At 48.4% G+C, this 25,893-nt stretch overlaps 1 protein-coding gene and 1 long non-coding RNA gene across 4 annotated transcripts in view; one reads left to right on the top strand and one right to left on the bottom strand.

Moving 5' to 3' along the window:
- RFX2 (regulatory factor X2) overlaps nucleotides 1-16,281 on the top strand; it is a 37,171-nt gene extending 20,890 nt beyond the window's left edge. For both annotated transcript variants that reach the window (XM_087816688.1, XM_087816689.1), the window contains exons 4-13: nucleotides 1,104-1,219; nucleotides 2,543-2,661; nucleotides 3,047-3,159; nucleotides 3,503-3,657; nucleotides 5,189-5,286; nucleotides 6,678-6,827; nucleotides 7,578-7,786; nucleotides 12,728-12,881; nucleotides 13,967-14,009; nucleotides 14,581-16,281. In XM_087816688.1, the coding sequence (XP_087672814.1) occupies nucleotides 1,104-1,219; nucleotides 2,543-2,661; nucleotides 3,047-3,159; nucleotides 3,503-3,657; nucleotides 5,189-5,286; nucleotides 6,678-6,827; nucleotides 7,578-7,786; nucleotides 12,728-12,881; nucleotides 13,967-14,009; nucleotides 14,581-14,684 (1,261 nt within the window). In that variant the 3' untranslated portion in view covers nucleotides 14,685-16,281. The remainder of the gene's footprint in view (nucleotides 1-1,103; nucleotides 1,220-2,542; nucleotides 2,662-3,046; nucleotides 3,160-3,502; nucleotides 3,658-5,188; nucleotides 5,287-6,677; nucleotides 6,828-7,577; nucleotides 7,787-12,727; nucleotides 12,882-13,966; nucleotides 14,010-14,580) is intronic.
- LOC148093324 (uncharacterized) lies at nucleotides 277-25,763 on the bottom strand. 2 transcript variants are annotated; one of them, XR_015714406.1, is made up of 3 exons: nucleotides 25,725-25,763; nucleotides 12,752-12,900; nucleotides 277-1,319 (listed from the first exon to the last, which is right to left on the bottom strand). It is a non-coding gene; the product is annotated as an uncharacterized LOC148093324 (long non-coding RNA). The 2 variants fall into 2 exon arrangements; XR_015714405.1 differs by lacking the exon at nucleotides 25,725-25,763 and adding an exon at nucleotides 14,574-14,918.
- Nucleotides 25,764-25,893: the final 130 nt, after the last annotated feature.

Below are 25,893 nucleotides of genomic sequence, written 5' to 3'. Positions count from 1 at the left end.
TCCTGACCCTGGTTTTCCATAGACATGGACTGAAAAGCCTCCTGTTTGATTTTTCGGCCCCTGCAAGCACCTGTGAATTTATACCCCAAGTAGCACATAACTCTAGGAGCAGCTGCACGTATTTCATGGCAACACTTGGAACCACCCCGAGTAAGGTTGTCCACGAACATCTGAGTGGCATTTCTTCCTCTTCACAGTGAGCCTGGCCCCACTTTCCACAAAGGCACTCCCAGTTCTGACCCGAATCTCCCACCCCCGCCCCTCCTGCCTCACATACCACCTCGAAGCATCCCTCTGGGCTCAGAAGGACAAGTCGCCTGGGAGGCCCTTCTCTTGATGTTTCTCAGTTTGCTGCCCGCACAGGCTGTCTACTGCTTTCTGGCTCAGAGCAAAAGGAAAGTCTCAGAATTTCCTTCAATACCATACAATAGTAAGATATTTGAGATTCCATGTGAAGTTCACTTGTCTTCTAAGAGAGAAGTATTAGAATACTATGTATATATACATACAAGCAACCCTAGTATCCAACAGCAGATGAATGGATAATTAAAATGTAATATACATATACATGCCATGGAATAGGATTTAGCCATAAAGAGGAAAGACATTTGACACATGTGACAATGGGGATGAACCTGGAGGACATTATGCTCAATGAGAGAAGCCAGGCACAAAAGGACAAATACTATAGGAGGTTCAGTCATAAGAAGTTCCTAGAAGAGTCAGGTCAACAGAGTCAGAAAGTAGATAGTGAGAGCCAGGGGCTGGGGAAGGGGGGAGGAAGGTAGTGTTTAATGAGGACAGTTTCAGTTTGGGGAGATAGAAAGTTCTGGAGATGGATGGTGGTGATGGTTGCATAACAATGTGAATGTGCTTAATGTCATTAGACTGACTATACACTTAAAAATGATCACGGTGGTACATTTTGTTAAAATGATCACGGTGGTACATTTTGTTAAAATGATCAAGGTGGTACATTTTGTTATGTGTTTTGACCACAATTATTTAAAAATTATACACATACCACTGCATCCTTTGCTTCTCGGGCCCCTTCTAGGCAGTGCTGCTGGGGTCTCATGGTGGCACGTGTGTCTTCTACCCAGGTACCGGCCAGTTCAGAAGTCGGACAGCCTTGGGGACAATGGCTCGCACAGCAGCCTGCACAGCACGCCAGAGCAGACCATGGCCGCCCAGAGCCAGCACCACCAGCAGTACATAGGTAAGCAGTGGTGTCCCCACCCTTGGTGCAGGGCCTGCTGTGACAGCTCCGGATCTCCTCGGCACTTCTGGATGCTTGTGGGTTTCAGCACCAGCAGCATCTAAAGGAGTGTATTAAACAGTTTTCTTGTGTGACACCTTTTATTTTTTATAAATTTATTTTATTTAATTTATTTATTTATTTTTTAGACAGAGAGACATCAATTTGTTGTTCCACTTATCATTCCTTGGTTGATTCTTGTATGTGCGCTGACCAGGAATCAAACCTGCGACCTTTTGGTATATGGGAAAAGGCTCCAACTAACTGAGCCACACTGCCCAGGGCTAGATGTACTGTCAGCTCAGGGCAGCAGCAGGATTTGGCTGTCCTCCTGGGTTCTCTTCCTTCTTACCTGGATGCTCAAGACCCCTAAAAAACTGTGTTACTCCCCTCCCAGTACCCTCACAAAGGGCTGCCTGGCCCTCTTCCCTGGAAACTGTGGGACAGACAGTCCCCCCACACACACACACACACAGTTGGCCCACACTGCTTTCTTGGGATTGTGTGCTAACCAAGAACCTACCACCTGAACATGCCCAGGGAGGGTCACTGATCAGTGTCATAAGCATACACACACTGAGATATCAGTGGTCTGGGTGTATTTTTCCTGTATTTCTTTCTTTCTTTTTAATGAGATCACTGATTAAAGTTGATTTCTATTTTTTTAAATATGTTTGTATTGATTTTATAGAGAGAGGAAGGTACAGGGAGAGATAAGAACATTGCTGAGAGATCCATCAACTGCCTCCTATACTCCCCCTACAGGGGACTGAGCCCACAACGGAGGCATACGCCCTGATTGTAATCAAACCAGCAACCTCGTGGTGCATGGGTTGATGCTCAACCACTGAGCAACACCGGCCTGGCTTTAGTGTATTTCTTGAGCCTGAACAGAGCCCTCCTATATTGGGTCTTCTGGAGAGGCTGTCAGGCCTGGGAGGTCACCACAGGGCCAGCTTTGTCCCCAGATGTGCTGCTCTGACTGGCCCCCATGGTGGGGTGATGAGAGCACTTACTGTGTCCAGGCCCTGGCACAATGCTTTGTCTGTCTCGGAATATTTCATGTCTCTGGGAGGTGATAATGCTGTCCCCATTTTGTACCTAAGAAAACCAAAGCTTACAAAAGCTGTGTGACTGCTCAGAGATGCCAGGATGCCACTCCAGGGTTGTCAGGTGGTCACTGGCACTTCTGGACAGTGTCCCCCAACACATGGGACTCCCAGCCCAGCTTCTGCTTGTGGACCGTCTGCAGGTCTGCTGATGACCCTATTTCCGTCCCCCCAGATGTCTCCCACGTCTTCCCAGAGTTCCCAGCTCCTGACCTGGGCAGCATCTTACTGCAGGAGAGCATCACGCTTCAGGACGTCAAGGCCCTGCAACTGGCCTATCGGCGGCACTGTGAGGTAGGTGACTGCCCCCTCCAGGAAGCGCCCCGGGAAGAGCCCATACCTGGGCTGTGGGGATTCAGTGGGAGCCTCAGTGCTCCCAGGGCCTGAGTGTAGAGCCCAGTGTGCCTCCCCAGGACTACCAAATGCTCAGACATCCCCAGGTGTCCCTGACAACATGGAGGACCCAGGAGTGACCACCTGCTCCCTCTAGCCAAGGAGCGGATAGAATCTCTGTCCCCTGGACAGCGCTCCTCCATCCATTTCCATCTCCACTGTGGCCTCTCTCTGATTTCAAAAGACCCTTCCCTCCCCCACAGCCCAAATCATGAATGATTGCTTAGAATGTCCTGATGATAAGTGATCCACATTCATGCGTCTAACCAGCCGTTTTAACGTCCAGGCAACTTTAGATGTCGTGATGAACCTCCAGTTCCACTACATTGAGAAGCTGTGGCTTTCCTTCTGGAATGCTAAAGCCTCCTCTAGCGACGGCCCCGCCTCTCTACCAGCCAGGTACCTGTGGTCGTCCCCCCAGGCATGCCCAATGACACCCATACTTCAACCCACAGACAAATGCGTCAACTTTCCAAGAATTGGTGCTCCCTCCATAATTACATGTTGTTTTTTACTTCTGATAGTTGATTTATAATTCACATTGCTCATTCACTTGTTTCAAATGACTGATTTTATTGGTGACCATATGCCATCCCAAAGAGAAGTCACCTCAGCTGTAGCTACAGTGGGAAATGTCACTGCCTCAGCCATAGGCGGGTTGGACAGCATGACCTGCATGGAGAATGTGAACTCGGGTGGTCTCCTGGCCATGGCTTACCTCGTGTCCTCTATTCCCCCACAGTGATGAGATCCCTGAAGCCACCATCCTCCCGAAGGACAAGCTGGTGTCTCTGTGTAAATGCGACCCCATCCTTAAATGGATGAGGAACTGTGACCACATCCTCTACCAGGCTCTGGTGGAGGTGCTCATCCCCGACGTGCTGCGGCCAGTACCCAGTAAGCAGCTTGCCTCACCTGCCTTCTCTCCTTCCTGTCCCTGCACCCCTGCAGCCACCTTGTCAGGTCCAGCTCAGACTTGGGACACTGAGAATCCAGTGAGAGCAGCAGCTTAGTCACCCCGGAAAGATGCTCACCCTTGCCTACCTGTTTTCCTTGTCACTGACCCAGGGAGAGAAGGAGGGAGGGCCCACTTTGGCTCTGGTGAGGGCTGCCCACCCTCAGGTCACTGCCCACATGGCCTGGGCTGGGCTTAGGGCTTCGTGCTGCTGCCCAATGCTGTGGGCTTCTGGGTCTCTAGAAGGCGGGGCAAAGCCTCAGGACATCCATACCCCTCCAGACTGCTGCATTTGCTGAAAGCCCTAGGGATAGTATGAATCCGGTTTTAACCCACCTCGCCCAGGTTGATCTGAGGCTGCGCTTAGCTTCCTCCCAACCCTGTGACTCTTTAACACCGAAGGGTGGACTCTATAGAATTTTTTCAATTCCAGCATCCTTAATTAAGGAAAGGAGAAAAAAATGAAATCATGGGCCTTGACGGCTATACCCATTGGGGCTGACATGGACCTTCCCAGGGCCACTGGGAACTGCCTGCGAGGCCTCTGGAGGTGGTGACAATGCCCACCACCAGGGGGCACCAATCATGCCAGCATCTCTTGTGGGCTCCCAGCATCCTGGGTGGCAGTACCATCCCAAGTGAAGGGCAAGCAAGCAGGGCACCGAGGCCTCGCTCTTAATGCCTTCAGCAGGCACCACAGACTTCCCTTGACAGGTGACCTATGCACATTTGTGTCAGTGCTCAGAAATTCCGTGTATTTCTTAATAAACTGGTCTGCTGCTTTTGTGCCAGAAAATGGGAAACAGCATAACAGTTGCATTTATCCTGTGGCCTGTGGCCTTGCCTGTCCAACAACTGTTAAGTGTAGTGTGTAGTAAGTCTATATTAAGGTTTGAATTTGGGGTAGATTTGCTTTTACACTTAGGGGATTGTTTTCTTTTTTTAGAGAGTCTTATTATTTCCTTCTTATTGTAAGCCATCTCAAAATAAATTTAGAAGTTGGTAGAATATATTTACATGCATGTGTATCAGGGTCTCGGTTTCAGCATTGCTGACACTGGGGCCAGGTCAATGTGGGATCGTCCTGGACACTATGGGCTGTTGAGCAGCATCCCTGGCCCCCACTTATTCGATGCCATGAGCACCCCCAGTCGTGAGAACCATATATGTCCCCAGACATTGCCCAGTATCCCTGGGGCGGGGGGGGCAGGATCACCCTAGGTGAGAACCCCTAGTGTAGACAGGTGTAGACAGAGATGAACAATCTGGATGAGCCCTAACTCTTACTCGAAGCTCCCCTCACTAAGTGTCCCAAATTGTCCCCCATGCCTGTGCTCTTCCATTGTTCTCTTTTCCTCTGTGTTGCTTGTTGGGTGGTAACTTTCATTACATTTGCATCTCTTACACTCATGGCTGATCCCAATGGGTGAGGTTTTGCCTTTCTCACTGTTAATATCATGGTTCCATCTCCAGGCACCTTGACACAGGCCATTCGTAACTTTGCCAAGAGCTTGGAAGGCTGGTTGACGAACGCCATGAGCGACTTCCCACAACAGGTTATCCAGACTAAGGTAACTCCTGGGGTTGGGGTCTGGGCCTTCAGACCACACTGGTAACCAGAAGCAGAGGCCATGGGTCTGGGACCCCTTGAGCCCTGCTGTGCTGTTGAGGGGGCCGGGAGTGGCTCAGAGGAGAGGGCTCTTCTCACTCTGCTCCAGGGGAACTTGACTGCGGGGCCCCAGAGAGAGCCACTCACTCCTGTGTATCCTGAGGATCAGTGGTCCCTTCAGGAAGTCCTGAGGAGGATGCTGATGTAGGATAGGTGCTGGCAGGGAGGAGTGTGATGAAGATGCCATTTTATGTGATACATTTGGGTCAACTCACAACAGATTGAATGTTTCTATGCTCTTGAAAAGATGGGAATTTAATCTCCTTGCTTTACCCTTATTACATTAGTCTTGGCCACAAATCAGAATTTAAATGTGGAGATTTGTGAAAAAGAGAAGAACCTTTTGCAATCATCCTCACACACATTTCTTTCTTTTCTTAATCCTCACTCAGGGAGTGAGGATATTTTTTCGATTGGTTTCAGAGAGAGTGAAAAGGGGAGTAGAGGAAAAGAGAGAGAGAAACATCGCTGTGACAGAGACACATCGATTGGTTGCCTCCCACGCAAACCCGGGCTCGAGGATCGGACCTGCAACCCAGGGACATGCCCTTGAACAGGAATCAACCCTCCAGTACGCAGGGTGACACTCTAACCACTGAGCAATGCAGACCAGGACTCGCACACTTTTTTTTTTTTAAGATGTCTTTATTGATTTCAGAGAGAGGAAGGGAGAAGGAGAGAGAGAGATAGAAACATCAATGATGAGAGAGTCATCAATTGGCTGCCTCCTACACACCCCCTACTGGGGGTGCAATCCAGGCATGTGCCCTGACTGGGAATCAAACTGCAATCTTCTGGATCCTAGGTCGATACTCAACAGCTGAGCCACGCCAGCTGGACTCGCACACATTTCTTAAAGAGCTGCCATTTACAGAGAAGGCCAGATTCTGGGTGTCTGGTCTACCTGCCTACAGTCTGGAATTGCTCTGTAAGGCCGGTGATATTGCAACTTCAGGGAGCAAAAGAACCACCTATGTAGTCGGTAAACTGCAGATTCCCAGGCCACAGCCACAGAGTCTGACCCCATGGGCCCAGGAACCTGTATTCTCATCAACCACTCCAGAGAGCTGAAGGAATTGATGGCACGCCGTCTGCTATAGATGCCACGTGATGTGTTGGTGACCTCTGTGTCCTTCACTGATTCTCATTCTATGGGTTCTTGAGACTATCATAAGGGTGCATCTATTTTCCTTGACCCTGAACTGCCCTGAGCCCATGCCCTCTAAGGAGAAGAGAGAATAGGCTTTTCCTACGTGCTTGTAGCTCACCCTCTTGTGCCATCTTCGGCCACAGGTCAGCGTGGTCAGTGCCTTTGCCCAGACCCTTCGGAGATACACATCCCTCAATCACCTGGCGCAGGCGGCCCGGGCCGTGCTTCAGAATACTTCCCAGATCAACCAGATGCTCAGTGACCTCAACCGCGTGGACTTTGCCAATGTGCAGGTGACTTTCCCCAACATGGTTCCACAAAGCCTGGGACATGGGACACCAGGACCAGACTGCAGAGCAGGGGCAACGTGCATGTGACCCCCACCCCTCTGGCCTAGCCTTCTACCCTCTAGAAAAATGCACAAACCCTCAAACTGCAGCCCACAGCAAACCCAGTGCACATTTCTGTTGCATGAACCAAATCAGAGTCAGCCGACCCAGGGACCACAGGTTTCCACTCCAGGATTTCTCAGCCTCTAGAAGTTGTGACCATCACCTTGGTTCATTTTCTTTAAAAATGTGCCTTCCTATTGCCACATTCATGGTTCTTTCTTTGGCCTTAGAAAAGTTCAGGCTGTTAGCAAGTGGACCCTGCTACTGTACTTATGTCTAGTTCAGGCCCTGGGTTTATCCACTAAACACACATACACATTCATGAGTGGTCACTCAAAAATAAAACAACCCAAAGACATGGTATAATCGGAGATACGGGTTCAGGAAGCCTGGATTTAAGTCCTTATATCCCCAGGCAGGTTCCCCCTCTGGTCCATTCGTCTCTGCCCCCGTGAAATGGGTACTAATGGTGCTTGACTGCAATTGGGCAAGGCCAAGGGTGAGGATGCGTGCATGCTCAGCATAAGTTCAAGTGTGGAGCTGGTGCTCAGGAGATGGCCGCAGTCGGGGTCCCTGTGCTCTCACCCATGGAGTTGGTTTGGGAGGCTATCACTGACCCTCTGTTCTGACCCACCGCCCTTGTGCCTGCAGGAGCAAGCCTCGTGGGTGTGCCAGTGCAAGGAGAGCGTGGTACAGCGGCTGGAACAGGACTTCAAGCTGACCCTGCAGCAGCAGAGCTCCCTGGACCAGTGGGCCAGCTGGCTCGACAATGTGGTCACGCAGGTCCTGAAGCAGCATGCAGGCAGCCCCAGCTTCCCTAAGGCTGCCCGACAGTTCCTGCTGAAATGGTCCTTTTATAGGTAAGTGCCCCTTGAGCTCCCCAAGAACTCCAGGAGGGCAGGGGTGGAGGACTCCAGAGGTTATCCTGCCTTCAGTAGCCTAATGCCCAAACCAAGGCCCACTGTGGGCCTCATCTTGGCAGACTTGGCTCCCAGGCTCAGGTCCAGAGGCCCCCTGTGGCCTAAAAGCAGGTGGCAGGCTTCCGCAGATAGAAATCATCAAAAGGCCTCCTGGAGAAGTAGCAGCTTAAGCCCATGCATTTATTTCTGCTCCCTAGCAAAACCCCACAAAGTGGCAGCAAAAGAAGTGGAGAAAAGCATAAACCCCCAGGACAAGGAAACAGAAGAACAGATGATGGCAGATAGGAGATGAGTGAGAGCAAGAGTTTGGCAGATGGTGTGAGGTGGTCAGTTAGGTCACTGAGCCAGACCGGGAGCAGCCATCGGGCTTTTAGTCACTCACTGCCAAGTGCAAGCAGAAGGCAGAAAGAGGCGTCAGTTCCCCCGTGGTCCATGTGTCCCTACAGAATGGTAGTAGGCAAGGGTCAGGTGTCAGGGAGTATATATATTTTTAATTATATATGGAAATATATTATAATCATAATTGTATATAAATATAGGAATAATAATTATTATATAGTAATATATAAGGAGATTTATTTTAAGGAACTGGCTCATGTAGTTGTGGGGCCAGAAAGTCTGAAATCTGTAGGGTAGGCCAGCAGGCTGGAGACTCTCAGGCAGGCACTGAAACTGCAGGCCAGGGTGGGATTTCTTCTTCAGGGAAACCTCAGTTTTGCTCTGAACGCCTTTCAGTTGATTAGATAAGGCCCATGTTATCAAGGGTAATCTACTCCACTTAATGTTGAGAGGTGAGAGATATGATCCACAGCCACAAAATGCTTTTACAGCAACACCTAGACCTCTGTTTGATTGAATAACTGGGTACTAGAGCCTAGCCAAGCTGACACATAAACTATCACAGGAAGTAAACATAAGAGAGAAAAATATGGAGAAAGAAAAAAATGTGAGAAAAATCATGAAAGAAAAATGAAAGGATTTGATCCAGAAGGTTCAATATCCAACTGATAGGAATTTTTTTTTAAGTAAGAGAGAAAATGGAGGGAAAGAAAATAATAAAACCATAATCAAGAAGCTCTCTCAGAACTGAAGGGCACCAGTCTCCAAACTGAAGAAGCCGCCACGTTTCCAGCACGATGAATGGCAGCCTTCCCAAGGAGCATCCCTGCAGAATTTCAGGGCAGCAAGATTAGGAGACAGCTGTAAAGGCTCCCAAGAAAAAGCAGCAGGCCTAGGGACCAGAACAGAATGTCTGACTGAAACAGAATGCAGAATCTAGTAGACAAGAAAGTAGTATCTTCAGAACTCTGAAGGAAAACAGTTTCCAAGATGCGATTCTAACCTTTGCAGATGGGAGCAGGGGAACCCGGACTTCAGGAGGGACAAAACCCAAAAGATATCAACTGTGCTTGCTGACGGCAGCCTGGCAGTTCTGCAGGGGAGTCCTGGTCTCAGTGATAAATACATGGAAAATTGAGCACTTTTAAAGAAGGAAGCAGTTAACCCCAGGAAAATGATAGCCACTCTAAGGCTTTCAGGCCATGCATGATCCAGTCGGTCAGGGAACTACAGCTGGCAGGTCACACCAACCCTTCACCTGACTGTGCAAATAAACTGTTATTAGCACTCGGCCATACTCATTTGTTTATGGGTCCTTAGCAGAGTTGTGGCCACAAAGCTGAAAATATTTACAATCTGGGTCTTATAAAAAAAAAAAAAAAAAACTTCGCTGGCCTCTTAGCCAACTGCCCAGTAACTCCCTGTTCCCAACTCCCTCCTCATACCCTACTCTAGCCTTCCCACCTCAGGGCCTTTGCACTGCCCTTCCTCAGCCTGGAACACCCTTCCCCCAGATAGTCATGTGGCTGGGTCATCACCAGAGGCCTTCTCAGACCTTTCTAAATAAAAGCATACACCTGCTCATCCTCTGTCCCCCATGCCTTGCTTTTTCTCATGGTCACCTATCACTTTGTTCTCTGTTTGCCTATCTGTTGTCTGTCTCCTCTGTGATCGAGCACACTCCCCAAGAGCCTGGATGTTGCTTTTGTCCACTGCACTATCCCCAGCACCTAAATGTGTGTTGGGTGAATGAATAAGGAAGGAAATGTGAGCCTAATATACTGTCTGGCTCAGCTGTGAGCCACATAACACCCTATTGCCACATAAAGGAACACCAACTGAGCCAAAAAGTACTGTAAAGCAACACTGAGATGATGGACAAAGAAGGGGGTGCACCTCCGAGTCTGGGTACAGAGACAGAGTCCCTGTGGTGGCACGTCTCAGGGAAAGTCATGATCGGAACAGTTGAGAGCAGCAGGATGCGCCTACGACAGAAATGCGGAAACAAGAGCGCAGCTAAAGCTGAAGGGGGCCGTTGCCTCTGTGACACGAGGCGCTTTTCTCCATAAGGATGAAACACTACCTGACTTCATATTATTACATTTCAAGGACCTCTTTTTATAGCATCCACCAGAAAACGGTAAATGGATGGGCACAAGCTTCTTGGGGGATCACCAAGCTCGGGTTGAGCTTCTTCTGGTGGAGTTCTACTGATGTTCCTACTGCAGGAAGCTATCAGCCCATGTGGAGAACCCAAAACATACCAAGCAACCATGGAAATGGTTCAAAAAAGCTACTTGAGCTGGAGCATCGCACCAGACACCACGGCTGAGGGTGGGGGGCATACAGAGTACCAGCACCTGATCCACAGGAGCAGGTGGGGGTTTCAGGGAAAGGGAGCCTGGAACCGAGCTAGGTGGGCCATAGATGGGGAGTGAGACCTGAAGTGTGTGGACCTGGGGTCCCCTAACAGAGCAGCAGCAACAGACAGTGTTTGAACAGCTTGAGTCGTCATGAGTATCCAGACCTGTTACCTTGTGTCTGACAAACAGTGTTCAGAAGGAAGCTGGCACAATGTCAAACCAAGCACAGATCCCTGGGGTGGGGAATGGAAGGAGAGGCAGCAGCAAGAGGTGGGCAGGGGGTGAGAGCCTCCTTCCCAGGGACCTGCAGTCCATGTCTGTGCATGTACTTTAAGGGGGTTGGCCACAGAGTCAAAGAAGCTTCTAAAGAGAAAACACATCACAAACCCTGAGACCTTTCATCCTGTCCACTTATAAGTACTGCCTTTGCATTCATGAATGTTCTTCAAGTGACTTTTGCTTTCTAAAGTGCCAATTTGGACACAGTCACCACCTGGGTCCCTTCCTTGGTTACCCTTCCTAAGCCATCTCAAAGCCACAACCAGCTGAAGCCAGCTCTTACTTTCTATGGCTGAACAAAACTGCTTTCAGAGTGCATCTACATGCTGGCCCAGAGATACAAAAAGATTGTATAAACTGATATGTTATCAGCTGTCTTTACTGACTCACCTGCAACCCCACTGTGAATATACAAGTATAGACCTTTTCAGCCTATTAAAAGTTAAACTGAGCCTGGCCAGGCGTGGCTCAGTGGTTGAGAGTCGACCTAGGATCCAGGCGATAGGGGTTCGATTCCTGATCAGGGCACATGCCCGGGTTGCGGGCTTGATTCCCAGTCAGGGGTGTGCAGGAGGCAGCCGATCAATGACTCATCATTGATGTTTCTATCTCTCTCTCTCTCTCTTTCCCTCTCCTTTCCTCTCTCTGAAATCAATAAAGATACATTTAAAAAAAGAAAATAGTTCTTTAAAAAAAAAAAATTTTAACTGAGATACATTAAAATTTCCAAACATTTATTTGAGCAAACACCGATTTGCATTGGGCAGCGTCAAACCCGAAGTGGTCAGGAGCCTCCACCAACAGAAATGAGGGTGAGGTGTTTACGAAGATGAGGAAGCACAGCAGGGAAATGATCTGATTGGCCACAGTTCCAGCAGCTGCCTTATGTGGGAACTAGTTTTGACTTTGTAAGTTTCACTCTCAGACATTGACTGACATGGCTTAGATTTTGGTTTGCTTACTAGGCTCAAGGCATCAGAGCTACCCCAGTATGATGACCCCCGTATTTAATTGCTGTAACAGCCTGTGTTTACATTGTCTCCCTTCCTGTCTTGCCCTGCCTCTTTTATTGCTACAGTAGTGATTAGACTTAACTGAGGGTAGGTGAGCTCTGAGATGGACATTTGAGTGTTTGGGGCTACATGGAAGATGTTTGTAGGCCAGGGTTTCTGGTTGGGTGCCATGTCATATACTTGCTTTAAATCAGGGGTTGCTTTTTGTTTTTTAAAAAGAATCGAATAATAAGTATTTTTGAATAATAGTTTTACTGGCACATGGCACACAACTTGTAAACAGACATGGCTGTGTGTCAATAAAACTTTATTTATAAACACTGAAATGTGAATTTCAGTTACTTTTCATGGGTCACAAAATAGTTCTTTTGACTTTTTCCCCAACCATTTAAAATGTAAAAGCCATTCTTAGCTCTCAGGTTGTACAAAAACAGGCTGGTAAGCTAGGTTTGGGCTTTAGTTTGCCAACCCCAAAGGCAGAAACACCCTGAAATTCTCTCTTGTTTTTAGATACCTAAATCACAGACTGAGGAGTGGCAGGAGGAGGGAGGGATACAGGGAAGGCCGGGAAAGGTGGCCTGCTGTTGGGGAGTCAGTATGGCACTGAAAAGACTCCTTACCAAAGGCTTTCTCTAAGGTTTATGTCAGACACTGTCACCTTTATGTTCAGTAGCTTCTTCTTAGAGCCACTGCTCCTGCCCACCTCCCATCTTTCTGTCCCCACCGTAGTCACACTGAGACACGGAGGTGGTCTGGCAGTTGGCATGCCCCTTGTAGGTCTAAGGGGTCCCCAGATGACCTCAGACCTGAAGAAAAGCCTGGTTTGCTTGCCTGATGGGGCCCCATGCTCCCGGAAGGTGCCTAGCCTCTGTCTGCCCATTTCCCAGCTCCATGGTGATTCGAGACCTTACCCTGCGCAGTGCTGCCAGCTTTGGTTCCTTCCACCTGATCCGCCTGCTGTATGATGAGTACATGTTCTACCTGGTGGAGCACCGCGTCGCCAAGGCAACCGGGGAGACACCCATTGCCGTGATGGGAGAGGTGAGGACTCCAGAGCAGCCTGTAGGGATGAGGGAGGCTGCTGAGCATGACACAGTGGACAGTAAGCAGGAAAGAGCTCTCATGCTGGAGTCTGCAGACCTGGGTTCAGATCCTGGCTCCTCTGCCAACTATTTACTCTCACCCTGGACAGATCTTGCCTCTGAATGAGGCCTCAAACACCCGACCCTGTGGGGTTTTTATTGTAAACTACATATAACATAAAATTTACTATTTTAACCATTTTGAAGTGAACAACTCAGTGGCATTTAGTAAATTCACAATATTGTGCAACTATCGCCTCTATCTAATTCCAGAATAGTCCATCACTCCAAAGAGAAACCTCCCTCCCAGCAGTCACTCCCCATCCTCCTCCCCAGTCCCAGACAACCATGAATCTTCCTGTCTCTGGATTTGCCTGTCTGGACATTTCACATAAATGGAATCACACACTGTGTGGCCTTTGGTGTCTGGCTTTTCACACTGAGCATCATATTTTCAAGATTCATCCACGTTGTAGCAAATGTCAGTGCTTTGCTCTTTTTCATGGCTGAGTAATATTCCAGTATGTGGATATATTCAACATTTTGTTTGTCTATTCATCTGCTGATGGACACGTGGGTTGTTTCTACCTTTTGGCTATTGTGAATCGCGCTGCAATGAACATGTGTGTACAAATTTTTGTTCGAATACCTGTTTTCAGTTCTTTTGGGTATCTACCCAGGAATGGAATTTCTGGATCATGTAGGGTTGTTTTAAGGAAGAAATGAAGTGATACTTATACAGCTTTTGGAACATAAAATAAGCCCTTTATAAATGCCAGCTATTCCTTTACTGTCACTATTTCAGAGGCCATAGCCCCTGTCTCCTTGCTGGCCTGAGCAGTCAGCACCCCCTCAACCCTCCAGCATCTCCCAGACACAGCCCAGAAAGCGTTAGAGGGGACACACAGCATCATAGCTACTTCTTATGTAAGGGTCCCTCACTTACAAAGCAAAAGCCTGTTTTAATTGTGGGTGGATGACATTGCTAACATTCACTGGGACCCATTCTGTGGAGGGTCCTGACTCTGTTCTTCTCTCTTTCAGTTCAACGATCTCGCCTCCCTGTCACTGACACTGCTGGACAAAGGTGGGTGTGTCCATGGCTTTCCTATGAGGCTTCCTCCTGCCTTTGGCCTGGTAGAAATCAGGGGAGCTCCTGGGATGGGTTGAAGGCCTCAGGAGCTGGCATCCAAACAGCGGGTGACACCTAGGCAGCAGTAGGTGTCCCAGTGATGCCTCTGAAGGGCTGGCCCCAGCCCTGCCCCCTCCTGCTTGCGTGTAGTACTTCAGGGGGACATTTAATCCTGATCCCTGGGCACCCCACACCAGGCCCCAAAGAGCAGGGCCATAGCCAGGAATGAGGTAGGAGGAAGGATCTGAAGGGGGAGAGGGGCAGAAAGGCCCCCACCTCCGGCCCATTCCCTGCCCCATGGGGGTGGGAGGCCCAAGCACCAAGGGAACACCTGCCAGGAATATGACCCAGGCAAATGAACACTGGTCAAGAGAGGTCATGGCTAAGAAGGCTGGGAAGGACCAGGTTAACCCAGACCACAGCTGAGGTCTTTTCATGCCAGGGCCCCTCTCTGAAGATGTGCTTCTCTCTCCCTCCCTCCCGTTGTCCCCCACCCGCCCCCTTCTCCCCAACACTGACCCTACAGATGACATCAGTGAAGACCGGAGCAGTGAGGCTGATGCAGATGCCCGCAGCCTGGGTGAGCCCCTGGTAAAACGGGAGCGCAGTGACCCAAACCACTCCCTGTAGGGTATGCAGCACTGAGGCCCTTCCCCAGGCCCGCCCGGCCTCCTGGAGCTCCACCGAAGTCGTGCCTCTTACATGAAGTGACCTTAACTCTGACTCACAGGGTCCCATGGCATGGGCACCCTGAAAGGACATGCTATTCCTCCCGAAGAAAAACTGTTGTTCATCACGGCCAAAGGTCACGCGCAGTCCTGAGGACCTGAGTGGCTCCCCGGGCACCACCCGGATCATCTTTTCCTCCTGACTTAGTTCTCCTGCCTGCTGGACTGTGACCTTCAGGCCACTTCCACACACCCCACCGAGAGCTGGAAAGACCACGCTGGGCAGGTCGGCACGGCACCTCTGCGTTGGGCTTCTCCATTCAGCTCAGTCCAGTTTTCACCGTGATTTTTAAAACTCAGGTAGATCCCAGGAAGGAAGGGTGTCTTGCAGCTGTTAGGCAGTCCCAAGCTGACCTGGTGCCCCTGGGATAGAAAAGGACTGTCTCCACACTGTGCCCCATAGGCTCTCGTGGACAGGCTGTCCTTGGCTGAAGCACGTAGGCGGCCCCACAGGTGCCCCAGCTCTAGATGCCAAAGGTCCCCACAACATGTCCCAAGATGGCAAGCAGCCCACGACATGCCCCATGTGGCTCAAAGAACAAGTCACATAAATAGGCCCTCTGTGTCTTTAAGAGTTAACACCAGAAGTGTTACCAGCAATGGGAAGGACTGTGGTTCTGTCCAAGGTCACAGCCAACATTAAGCCAAACCGCTGAGTCTGGAATGTGTCTGTTCCAAGAGGGCCAAGGCAGTCAGTGTTTCAGTGGTGCATTCAGAGTCCCACCATCCCACCAAGTCTGCACAAATAGCCATGCCTGCAGCATGCTCCACAGAATCTTCTAGAACGCCTGCCTAGGAATTGGCAATCCTGGAGCATGGTGACCCCGGGCAGGTCCCATCTTGAACTATTCGAAGATAAAATCTTCTCTGGGGACAAACAGATCCCAAGGACTTGGACAGCCCTGAACTTTAAACTCCCGATCTGTGTCCATAGCAACACGTTGCACTGGTTAGTTCCATGTGAGAGTTCTGTCCCAAAAGCAACTGCAAAGAAAGACAAACCTCTAGTCTAGGAAGCGCCATCTAATGCAATGCAATAGTTTATCTTTGGAAATATGTTTATACCAATAGTTTTGTGCTCCAATTGTTATTAGAACGTTTCTTAAGAATGTATATTGCAGTACATTTGGTCCCCAATATTTTTTCTCATTCATGTCAAGCAGGAGAGCTGGGCCCACCTCAGCCCTCGCCAGGTGTGCAGGGTGGTGGTGGGGGAGGGGGTAGCAAGAAAGATAGGCACTGATTCTAGAAACCTAAAGTCCATAATGATCACAAGGTTTGTCTGGTCTTAGTGTTCAAGACTTAGATGAAATCAGACAGAAAGAATGTCTTTAAATGTACACCTCCTCTGCTGGAAGGCACTGAAGCTCACGGTGCGTGAACTGTAATGGCCTGCCTCTTCTTTCCCAGTGCCAGCTGGGTTCTGCCTTAGGCTCTGTCTTGTCCTTTGCAGGATTCCATGAGGACTACAAATGACAGTAAAGACACAAGCCTTCCAAGCCTGTTCTCGTTTTTCATTGCAGTAAACACATTAAGCATACCCATCTGGGGGGGGGTCACAATCCCCACTCCAGCCCCCCACCCCCCACCTGCTGCAGTGGTCCTGGAGAGCAGGCCCTCCCTCCTGGCCTGTCCCCTGCCCTGGCCTGCTTGGAAGCAGCAGCCTCCAGCACTTTTCTCCCAGTTCTCTGGGGAGCATTGGAGAAGGAGCATGTTCTTTAAGCTTCATTTAGCAAGGCCAGTCCAGGGCCAAAGATGGCAAGAAACAATTCTTAGCACAGGATGGTTGAGGCCATTTGTTTACAGAGTAAATTCATTCAAATATTACAGAAAAAGATCCACACTCCAGCCGCTGAAGCAGCCCATCAGTTGTTCTCAAGTTTTACTCTGTAGAGTGGTGGGGGCCAAACTCCAGAATCCCCTAAGAACCAATGGTAGAGCTTATTCCAAAATCACCAATCCCAGACCCCAACTAAAGAAAGCCTGCCTCTTGGGATTGGGGTGGGGGCTGGGAATCTGTCTTGTGACCACCCCTTCCCAGGGGACTGTGACACAGGGGATCATGGGACTTTGAAGAAACCCTGCAGAGGAGAGTGACGCCATTCCGGAGCAGGCTCCCCTAAAAGCAGCTTCTCGCTGACAGGCCCCACATGTCCCACATGCCCCAGGGATGCTCAGCCTCTCTGTCCCAGGGGGTGGCCCTGGGGCCCCCAGGTGACACTAAAATCGTCCATCACTTCCTTGGGCTGGGACTCCAGGGTTTGTGCTTGGCTTAATGCTCTGCCGTCATTATCTTAAAATTCTTAATATTTGAACAAAGGGCCTATGTCTTCATTTTTCACTGGGCCCCACAAATTCCAGGGCTGATCCAAGGGAACTTCCTCCTCTTCAGACCCTAACTCTGTGCTGACTCCTGGCCAGGCTCATGGAATGCAGACTCACCCCTACCATCTGGTGATTCATGATTTCAGCTACTTAGCAGCACCAGCCCTTGCACCAAACAGCAGCCACCCCTGGCCTTCCCCTTCAGAGAACCAGGCTGGGTGTTGGAGTGGCAGAGCCCCCAGAGGGGGAGAATCAGTCCCTGCCCTTGGGGCCTGAGTGGCTGGTAAGGGATTGAGCCTGGGCGTTTCCCATGTGATTACTGCCCCAGGGCTGGGAGAGCTGAGCAGGGGAGCCTGCTGAAGGCCCACAGGCTCTCAAGTCCCTCGAGGGCCCACTGCGTAGGGCTCTGGGGAGCAGGCACTACACAATAAAGGGAACCCAGTCCTACCAAGATCCTCTGGGAGCTTCTGCATAATCACAGGAGCTCCACGATAGACACTCTGGTCTGATCTCTTTTTGAAAATCTTCCAAGGTAGGTGTTACCCCCATTGTACACATGGGAAAATTGAAGCTGCTGGCTGGAATGCAGACATGATGGCTGGAGCACCAAGAGCCATTTTAGATCTTGAGGTGGATGTTCTATAAGGGTGGCAAAGCAATGTGACAGGAGCCTGGGTCCCTGGTGATCATTACAGTTTCAGCGGCCCCCGGTCAAAATTTAGTAAGCCACAGAGAGGGAGAGAGGGGTGCAGGAGACCCACAGATGTTCCTATCTCCAAGAACTGGTAGCAAGAACTCTGAAGCAAGATGTGAGGTGCCCATACACACCAACTGCAGGTGTTAATTCTTGTCTGCCTTGCTCAAGACTATTTCCCAGTTCTAGCACAGTGAATGCTCAACAAACACTTAGTGAATGAGTGAATAAATGAATGAAGGAGGCTTCTGGGGGAAGGCACTATTCCTGGTGATCATGGGAAGGTAGGAGAAAGGAGAGGAAATGTGGAGGAATGATGAGGAATGGACAAAGAGGAACTCAGGAGGCCACCACTAGAATTTTTTTATCGAAGCTGGACCGATTCTGGCAGGGTGGATCACACATGAGGGAAGTGGAAGCAAGGAGGTCAGCTAGGTACTTAAGGTCTATAAGTGGGAGCTGTGGGAGCTGTGTGGAAGTGTAAGTAGAGAAGGCGGCCGAGAGGCCTCAGAGCCATGTGCCCAAAGGCAGGCCGAGTGGGTTATAAAATCATGCTTGTGACTTAGGACCAGTTTAGTTTTCTTTTTAATGGATTAGGATAGAAATGGAAAAGATCAGGAGTGTTGATGTAATAAATATAAACATGGCTTTGTAAAATCTTAATTTCAGTAATATATTAATATGTATATCATACATACGTGTATGGTATTGGGCTGTAATGTATTGAATGTTCATATGTATCCAAAGGCACAATACCAGAGAGTAGTTCTCACCCCATTTTGAGATCATGTGTTCCTTCTAGAATCCTCTATGATGGACAACTGTGGGGTTTTGCTATCCAGCATCTGCTCCACCTTCTTTTGGGATAACCCTTCTCCCATGGTTTTAAACACCATTTCTGTGTGGGTTCTCTCACATACTGAAGGACACTGCTCCAGCACTGGGAACAGGCTTGTCGTGTGTGTGGAGCAGCAAGGAGGCCGCTGTGGCCGGCGCAGGGTTAGTGGTGGGGCAAGAGGAGCAAATGGGGGGAGACAAGGAGGGCTGCCTAGATCCTGGCAAGGACTTGGGGTTTCATTCTGGGGTGGTGACCCATCAGTGAGAGGCCCATGACCACAAAATGGATTGAGAAGTGCCCTCCCTCAGCCCTCATATGTATAAGTTCCCACTAGACGCCTCCACTGGCATCAAGATACCTCAAATGGCACCTCACCAGCAGCTGGGCACCTAGAGGCACTCAACAACCGAAGGACGCCTGAACTGGATAGCAGGGGAATGCAGGCAGGACAGAGGTTAATGCGTGCCTGTGGCCCTGGGCCCAGGCGATACTTTTTCCTGATTCTGAAGGGGGAGCTGAATGACTGTAAGACTGAAAGCAATTGTATTTTGGGCATTCTCAGGAGGTGCCTCTCTGATACTGCTAAATGGTTCCCAACCAAGGACCAAGACCGCTGGAACTACCCAGTTTCTTCTCTTTCTTTTCTCTTTGATCTTATCAGCATCCTCTTAACTTTCAAGCAAATTCCCCCTTTGCTTACATTTGGCCAGAGGTGGTTTTTGGGGTTTGCAACCAGTCTCCAAAGTGAGACATCCTTAGTACCCATGAGTCTTTTGTTTTTTTAATCCTCGCCCTAGGATATGGTGGGGGGGGGGGAGTTGTTTTTCATTGATTTTAGATAGAAAGGGAGGAGGAGAGAGAAACATGGATTGGGTGCCTCCCATACTTGCTCTGACTGGGGACAGAACTGGCAACCTAGGTATGTGCCTTGACTGAATCAAACCCACAATCTTTTGGTATATGGGAGGACCTCCAACCAACTGAGCCACCCAGCCATCGCCCCTATGAATTTTGCAGGCAGGCTCAGAAGGGATTCTCAGACCCCTGAAGCCCTCCCAGGATCCGGAGTTCATTTTAGAGGTAGCACATGCATACTGACGGCAGTGTGATCCTCAGCAACTAGGTATGGTGAAACCAAGACATGTCTACCTCTGTGCTGGTGCAGCCAGCGCCTACTGACCTGATTCCCAGGAGATGCCAGACTCCAACAGATGCAGAGCCTTTGAGACCCAGCAAATTTACTTGGAAGGGCCGGGTAGCTCAGCTGGTTAGAGCATGGTCCCAATACAATGCACCACGGTTGCAGGTTTGATCCCAGTCAGGGCATATACAAGAATCAACCAATGAACGCATAAATAAGTGGAACAACAAATTGATGTCCCTCTCTCTCTTCCTCTAAAATCAATTTTTTTTAAAAAAATTTTTTAAAGGAAGAAGGAATGAATTACTTTTTTTCTGGAGCCTTTTTGAATTCATCCCAATCTTCTGCCGCCCCCAAGCGGTCACTGTGTGACACAGCCTTTTCCTTCTGGCCTGCAAACACTGTGAGCTCAGATTTTGCCTAGAATGGGGGCTGGTTTGTTGACTAAACTGCAACTGCCCAGAAAGGCCACAAGCTCTTTCCTCCCTCTGCCTCTCCTCCTCTTCCTCAGATATTCCCTATTTACTTATCTCCCCGCTAGATATTAAATAATTACAAGAGGGAAAGCAGTAACCTAGCAGACATCATCTAAACCAAGTGATCTAAGTTATCATCGGTGGTAACACAAATCGATATCACCTGTCTCCCTAATAGGGCACCTTGAGAACACATCATCACTCCCACATTATTCCCACCCAAAATGCATCACCAGAATTTAATCAAGAGGAAACATCAAACAAATTTCAAATTAAGGGCATTCTACAAATAACTGGGCAGTACTCGTTACCAGTGTTATGGTTAAGGAAAAATAAGGCTGAGGAATTGATCCCTACAGAAGGAGACTAAGGAGAAATAACATCTACATGTATGGAGGGATATTGGACTGGATCCTGAAAAGAAAAAAAAGTTAGTGATGAATGGATGAAGTATGACTAAGGTTTGTACATTAAGAGTGCTGCATGGTGTTAATTTCCTGGTGTTGATCATGGCACTGTTTACCTGAGATGTAAATATTGCGGAATCTGGGTAAAAGCTATGTGGAATGTCTTGGTACTATTTTTGCAACTTTTTGATAAGTCTGATTTTAATTTGTAAGTTAAAAAAATTTTTTAAATATTTTTATCGATTGTTAGAGAGGAAGAAAGAGAAACATCGATATGAGAGCAGAACATCCATCAGCTGCCTCCTGCATGGTCCCTACCTGTGATCAAGCTGGTATGTGCCCTGACTGGGAATCGAACCTGCAATCTTTTGGTGCACACGATGATGCCCAACCAACTGAGCCACACTGGCCAGGGTGAAAGCTAAAAAAAAATTAATTCCACATAAAATAGAGTAAGGTAAGTATTTCCATACCATATTTAACTGCTGCAGAATACAGGAGGGAAGCTGATGCACTCAGCTTATCAGGAGTTGCCCTCTCAGTGTCAGTATCAGTCACACTGGACATCCTGCTGTCAGGAACTCACAGGACTAAGGGAGGACAGGGAACGGTGCTGAGCAGGGGAGGCAACCAGGATGACTTCCCTCTGTCCCCCACCTGACTCTGAGCTCCCTGAGGGAAGGGACTGTATCTGATTCATCTCTGGGTCCTTGACCTCAGTGTGGGGCTGGGCACACTGAAGATAATTCTTCACATGCTGGCTCCTTGCCCATGATGGGAAAACAAGGACTGAATTACAGCTGTGAAGGCTCTTTTACCTGGAGCCCAACTATAGAAGCCATTTTCCGTCTTGGCTATGGAGAAGGAAGTTCACAGTTCTCAGCTCAGTCCGGGGCTCAGGGGTACCTCAGACTTGTCTCCTGCTAAGCCAAGGAGGAAGCAGGCAGCAGAGAGGCAGATCAGCAGTTTAAGGGAAACAATTTGGATCCCTCCACTTCCCACTTCCAACTCTTATATTAGGAAAAACTCCAAATTCCTCACTGTGGCCTACAAGGCCCTGCCTGTCCCTTCCTGACCTCATTTCCTCACTCTGCCCTGGCCCACACTGAGCTCCTCACTGCTCCTCCAGCTCACCAACCTGGTTCCTGCCTCAGGACCTTTGCACTCACTGTTCTGTCTAGAATGCTTCTCCTATAGATCTTCTACTAAAATTACCCCTTCAGAGGGGACTTCCCTGACCAGCCAATTTAAAGTATCCCCTTTCTGTCACTCTGTCATAATGTGCTGTTTTCTTTGTAACACTAGTCACTATCTCAAACTATTTGCTTACCTGTCTATTGTCAGTCTCCCCACAGAAGAATACAAAGCTCTGGGAAGGCAGGGTCTGTCTTGTTCATCCTAGACCCCAACATTGTAAAGCAGTGCCTGATGCACAATAGGTCTGGTGGATATATATATTGCTGCATAAAAAATATCCCCCAAATTTAGTGGCTAATAACAGCAACCATCACTTATCTTTCATGGTTTCTGTAGGTAAGGAATGGCAAGGGATAGGCTGGGCAGTTTTCTCTCGGGGTTTATGGTCCCTGTGTTTCAGCTTCTCACAGCATGGCAGGCTCAGGGCAGTTGGACTACTTACATGATGGCTGAAGGCTTTTAAGAGCAAGTGTCCCAGCAAAGCAGGTAGAAGTTACATCCTCTGTCTCTTTTATGACCTAGCCTTGTAAGTTACATAGTGTCATTTCTACTACACTCTACTGATGGACCAGTAACAAGCCCATCTGCATTAAAGGGAAGGGAACAGAGACTTCAACTCTTGATGGGAAGAGGGCCAAATAATTTGGGGCCATATTTTAAAACCACCACAGTAGGTGATGAACAAATATTTGCTTAATAAATAAATACTGACTAAATTAATTTGTTAGAGGAGACCCAGTAAAGAAATCAAAAGAAAGTTTAAAGGGCATGATGTTGGCAGTTACTGACACTGTGATAAAAATTGTGAAACCAGTGGAAATTCAGTTGGCTGTCAGGCTGATAGGTTTAGCATCTCTCAATGTGCCTTGAAAAACCACAACCGGATTATATTTTATCAAGTGATGACGAGTTTCTGGGAGTTCCCGAAGTGTGGGATGAATGTGGTGTATGAAATGACTCGGAGACGTGTAGACATGGCATTAAATGGCACCAAATCACATGGATTATAGTTATCCCATTTTCAATTACCTTTCATGCCTTCTCATGATGTCAAGGAGAAATTTCAGTTAAGTGATAGTACGCCTTTAATCCCCCTCTAATAATTTGCTAATCTCTCTTTACATCAAAGAAAAAGCAGGCGTGAGGCTCAGCACCTTGGAACAGTAGCCACCCAGGATTTTAAAACCTTATTTTGTTTTCCGGTTTATATTTTTTTTAGCATTTTAAAAATATGTTTTTATTGATTTTTTTTTTTTTTCTAAGAGAGAGGAAGGGAGGAGAAAGAGAGAGAGACATCCATCAGCTGCCACTTGCACATCCCCTGTTAGGGATAGAGCCCACAACCAGGGTATGTGCCCTGACTGGGAATCGAACTGGTGACCTTTCGGTGCATGGGAAAACGCTCAACCAACTGAGCCACACCAGCCAGGGCCCTGTTTATTTTTACAATCACCTCCTATTCATGGCTTGCAGTTTTCTATTTTAAATGGTGATATACAGTGTCTATTTAATGTTAACTTTAGAACAATAAAAAGGCAAAGAAAGAAACATATTAATTCATTAAAGGTCAGAGGGTTCAGAGATACGGCAAAGGCCAAGAAGGGGTTATATGTAATGATATATAATGAATATAATGAAACCAACAAGCTAGAAATGAGAAAACCTAAGTCCACACACTGCTGCAGACCACCAGATGGACTTGATGATGCCCCCCCCAGGGCCCTTTCCAGCACTGATATTCTAGCTATTCCTGGAGAATTTCTGACTCAAGGTCTGTGGCCTGTGCCTGAAGCCTGGTGGCAAAATCTAGGGTAGCAGAATCCAAATGTCTATTAAGTAAAGTTAGAAAAAAAATTTAATAGTATTAAACATACCCCACTCCCAATAATAAATAAAAGTTCCACTTAAAAGTTTCTGACAGCCCAGCCAGTGTGTCTCAGTGGTTGAGCATCAACCAATGATCCAGGAGATCTCGGTTCAATTCCTGGTCAGGGCACATGCCCGGGTTGTGGGCTCGATCCCCAGCAGGGGGCGTACAGGAGGCAGTGGATCAATCACTCTCATTCATCATTGATGTTTCTATCTCTCTTTTCCTCTCCCTTCCTCTCTCTGAAATCAATAAAATATATATATATTTTAAAAGTTTAACAGTGAGTCTCAAGATCTAATGTGCATAGGAAGCCCCTGGGTAGCTTGTTAAAAATGCAGATTCTGATTCAGGATTTGGTATTTCTAATATGCTTCCAAGTGATGTGAATGTTGCTGGTTTGGGGACCACTGAGAAAGTAGCAAGTTCTGGAAAAAAACAGAGAGTGCTACTATGCATCTCTTCCCAACTTTGTGGTTAGTGACAGTCACACCACTAGCCTGAAATCGGCCATGAAGTATATATACCGAGAAAATCAGCATTACAAAACAGGGTTCAATCAATTATTTTATTAAGTGTCTTCTAGACTTACGACAGTGATAGGAAAACCAGTAAAATTTACAATAAACCATACACATATAGACACACACATATACACATACATACATACAGACACACACATTCTCCCCCAGAGAAGCAGTTGTTAAACATGTATCACACTCCACTGGTTGTACAGATACATATAGGACAACAATGTAGATACACATGTACTAGATTAGAGGTTGGGAAACTTCTATAAAGACCCAAATAATAAATATTTTAAGTTTTGTTGGTCAGACAGTGTCCGTTATAAGCACTTAGTTCTGCTGTTGCAGCTGGAAAGCAGCCATACACAATATAGAAATAAGTATGGCTGTTTTCAAATAAAACTATATTTATGGACACTGCAACTTAAATTTCATACAGTTTGCACATATCCTAAGATATTACTCTTCTTTTGACTTTCCAACAGTTAAAAACGTAAAACCATTTTTAGCTCGCAAGGCAGATGTGGCCCACAAACTAGGGGACCTCCCCATTTAGCCCACTCTGGAGGAGGGAAACTGGGATTCAAACCTAGATAAGCCATAGCATACAACGTCCCAAGAAGAGGGATCAGCAAATGCAAAGATCCCGACGCTGGAAGGAGCCTAGTGCTCTCCAAGGATGGAAAGACCCATGTGGCTGAACTGCAATAAGCAAGGGGGCGCATGGGAGCAAAGCACAGGGGGCTGTGTAAGCCTGAATAAGAGGTTTACAACTGATTCCAAATTCAGCAGAAAGCCCTTTGGAAGCGTTAAGGAAAGATGTGCCCTTGATCCACTTTATATTTTTAAAAGATTCCTCTGCATGCTGCTGTGTGCAAAATAGAGCCTGGAGCTCTAGAAGAATGAAAGGAAAGAGAGCAGAGAGAGCGAGAGGACACTGTCCAGTCTTCCAGGAGAAAGAGGAGGATGGTGGGCCTGGGCTGAATTTTGGAGAGCAAGGCAGAGCCCACAGGGTGTTCTGAGAGATTTAGAGCAGGTGAATCGAGGAGTTCAGGGTGTCCAACATTCTCACATCAGCCCGTGGGGCTGATCAGCCCACTTTACAGATGAAACTCCAGGCCCCACTCTGTGCAAGGGCACTGCTCCATTCATGGCAGCCGCGTACGGCCATCCCAGGGCTCCCGTTCTCTTGGCTCAGGGAGACCAAGTCCCCTTGCGCTGGGTCCCCAGGCCAGCGCCTGTGTCCCTCCCCCTCGGACACCACCCCACCTCCGCTTCCCACCTCCAACCACTCCCCACCTCCCAATGTGGCCTTAAGAAATCATTTGCCCAATCACTTGCCCCTTAAGGGGAAACTGAAGCCTGAAGTGACAGGGAGTCAAAAACCCCCCAGCAGGCCACCCCCTCTGGCCTCTGACCTGTGAGGGTAGAAAGTTTCCCTCCCCTGGTCCGCAGACCCCAGGGATTTACCTAGAGGACGGCTTCCATATCGGTGCTATGGCCGGCTCACTCTCCCACCACCAGGCTCCCACGGAAAACAAGCGGTAACCAGGGGCGTCAAGACGCAGCGCCCGCCGCGCCAGCTCACGGAACATGTGTTCCCACCTGCCCCGCCGCTCGCGAGGAGCACTGCGCATGC

This window comes from Miniopterus natalensis, chromosome 4 (assembly GCF_054644295.1).
Source record: "Miniopterus natalensis isolate mMinNat1 chromosome 4, mMinNat1.hap1, whole genome shotgun sequence".
Classification (NCBI taxonomy): Eukaryota; Metazoa; Chordata; class Mammalia; order Chiroptera; family Miniopteridae; genus Miniopterus; species Miniopterus natalensis.
The sequence above is the reverse complement of the archived record's forward strand: the minus strand, read 5'-3'. Positions and strand labels throughout refer to the sequence as shown.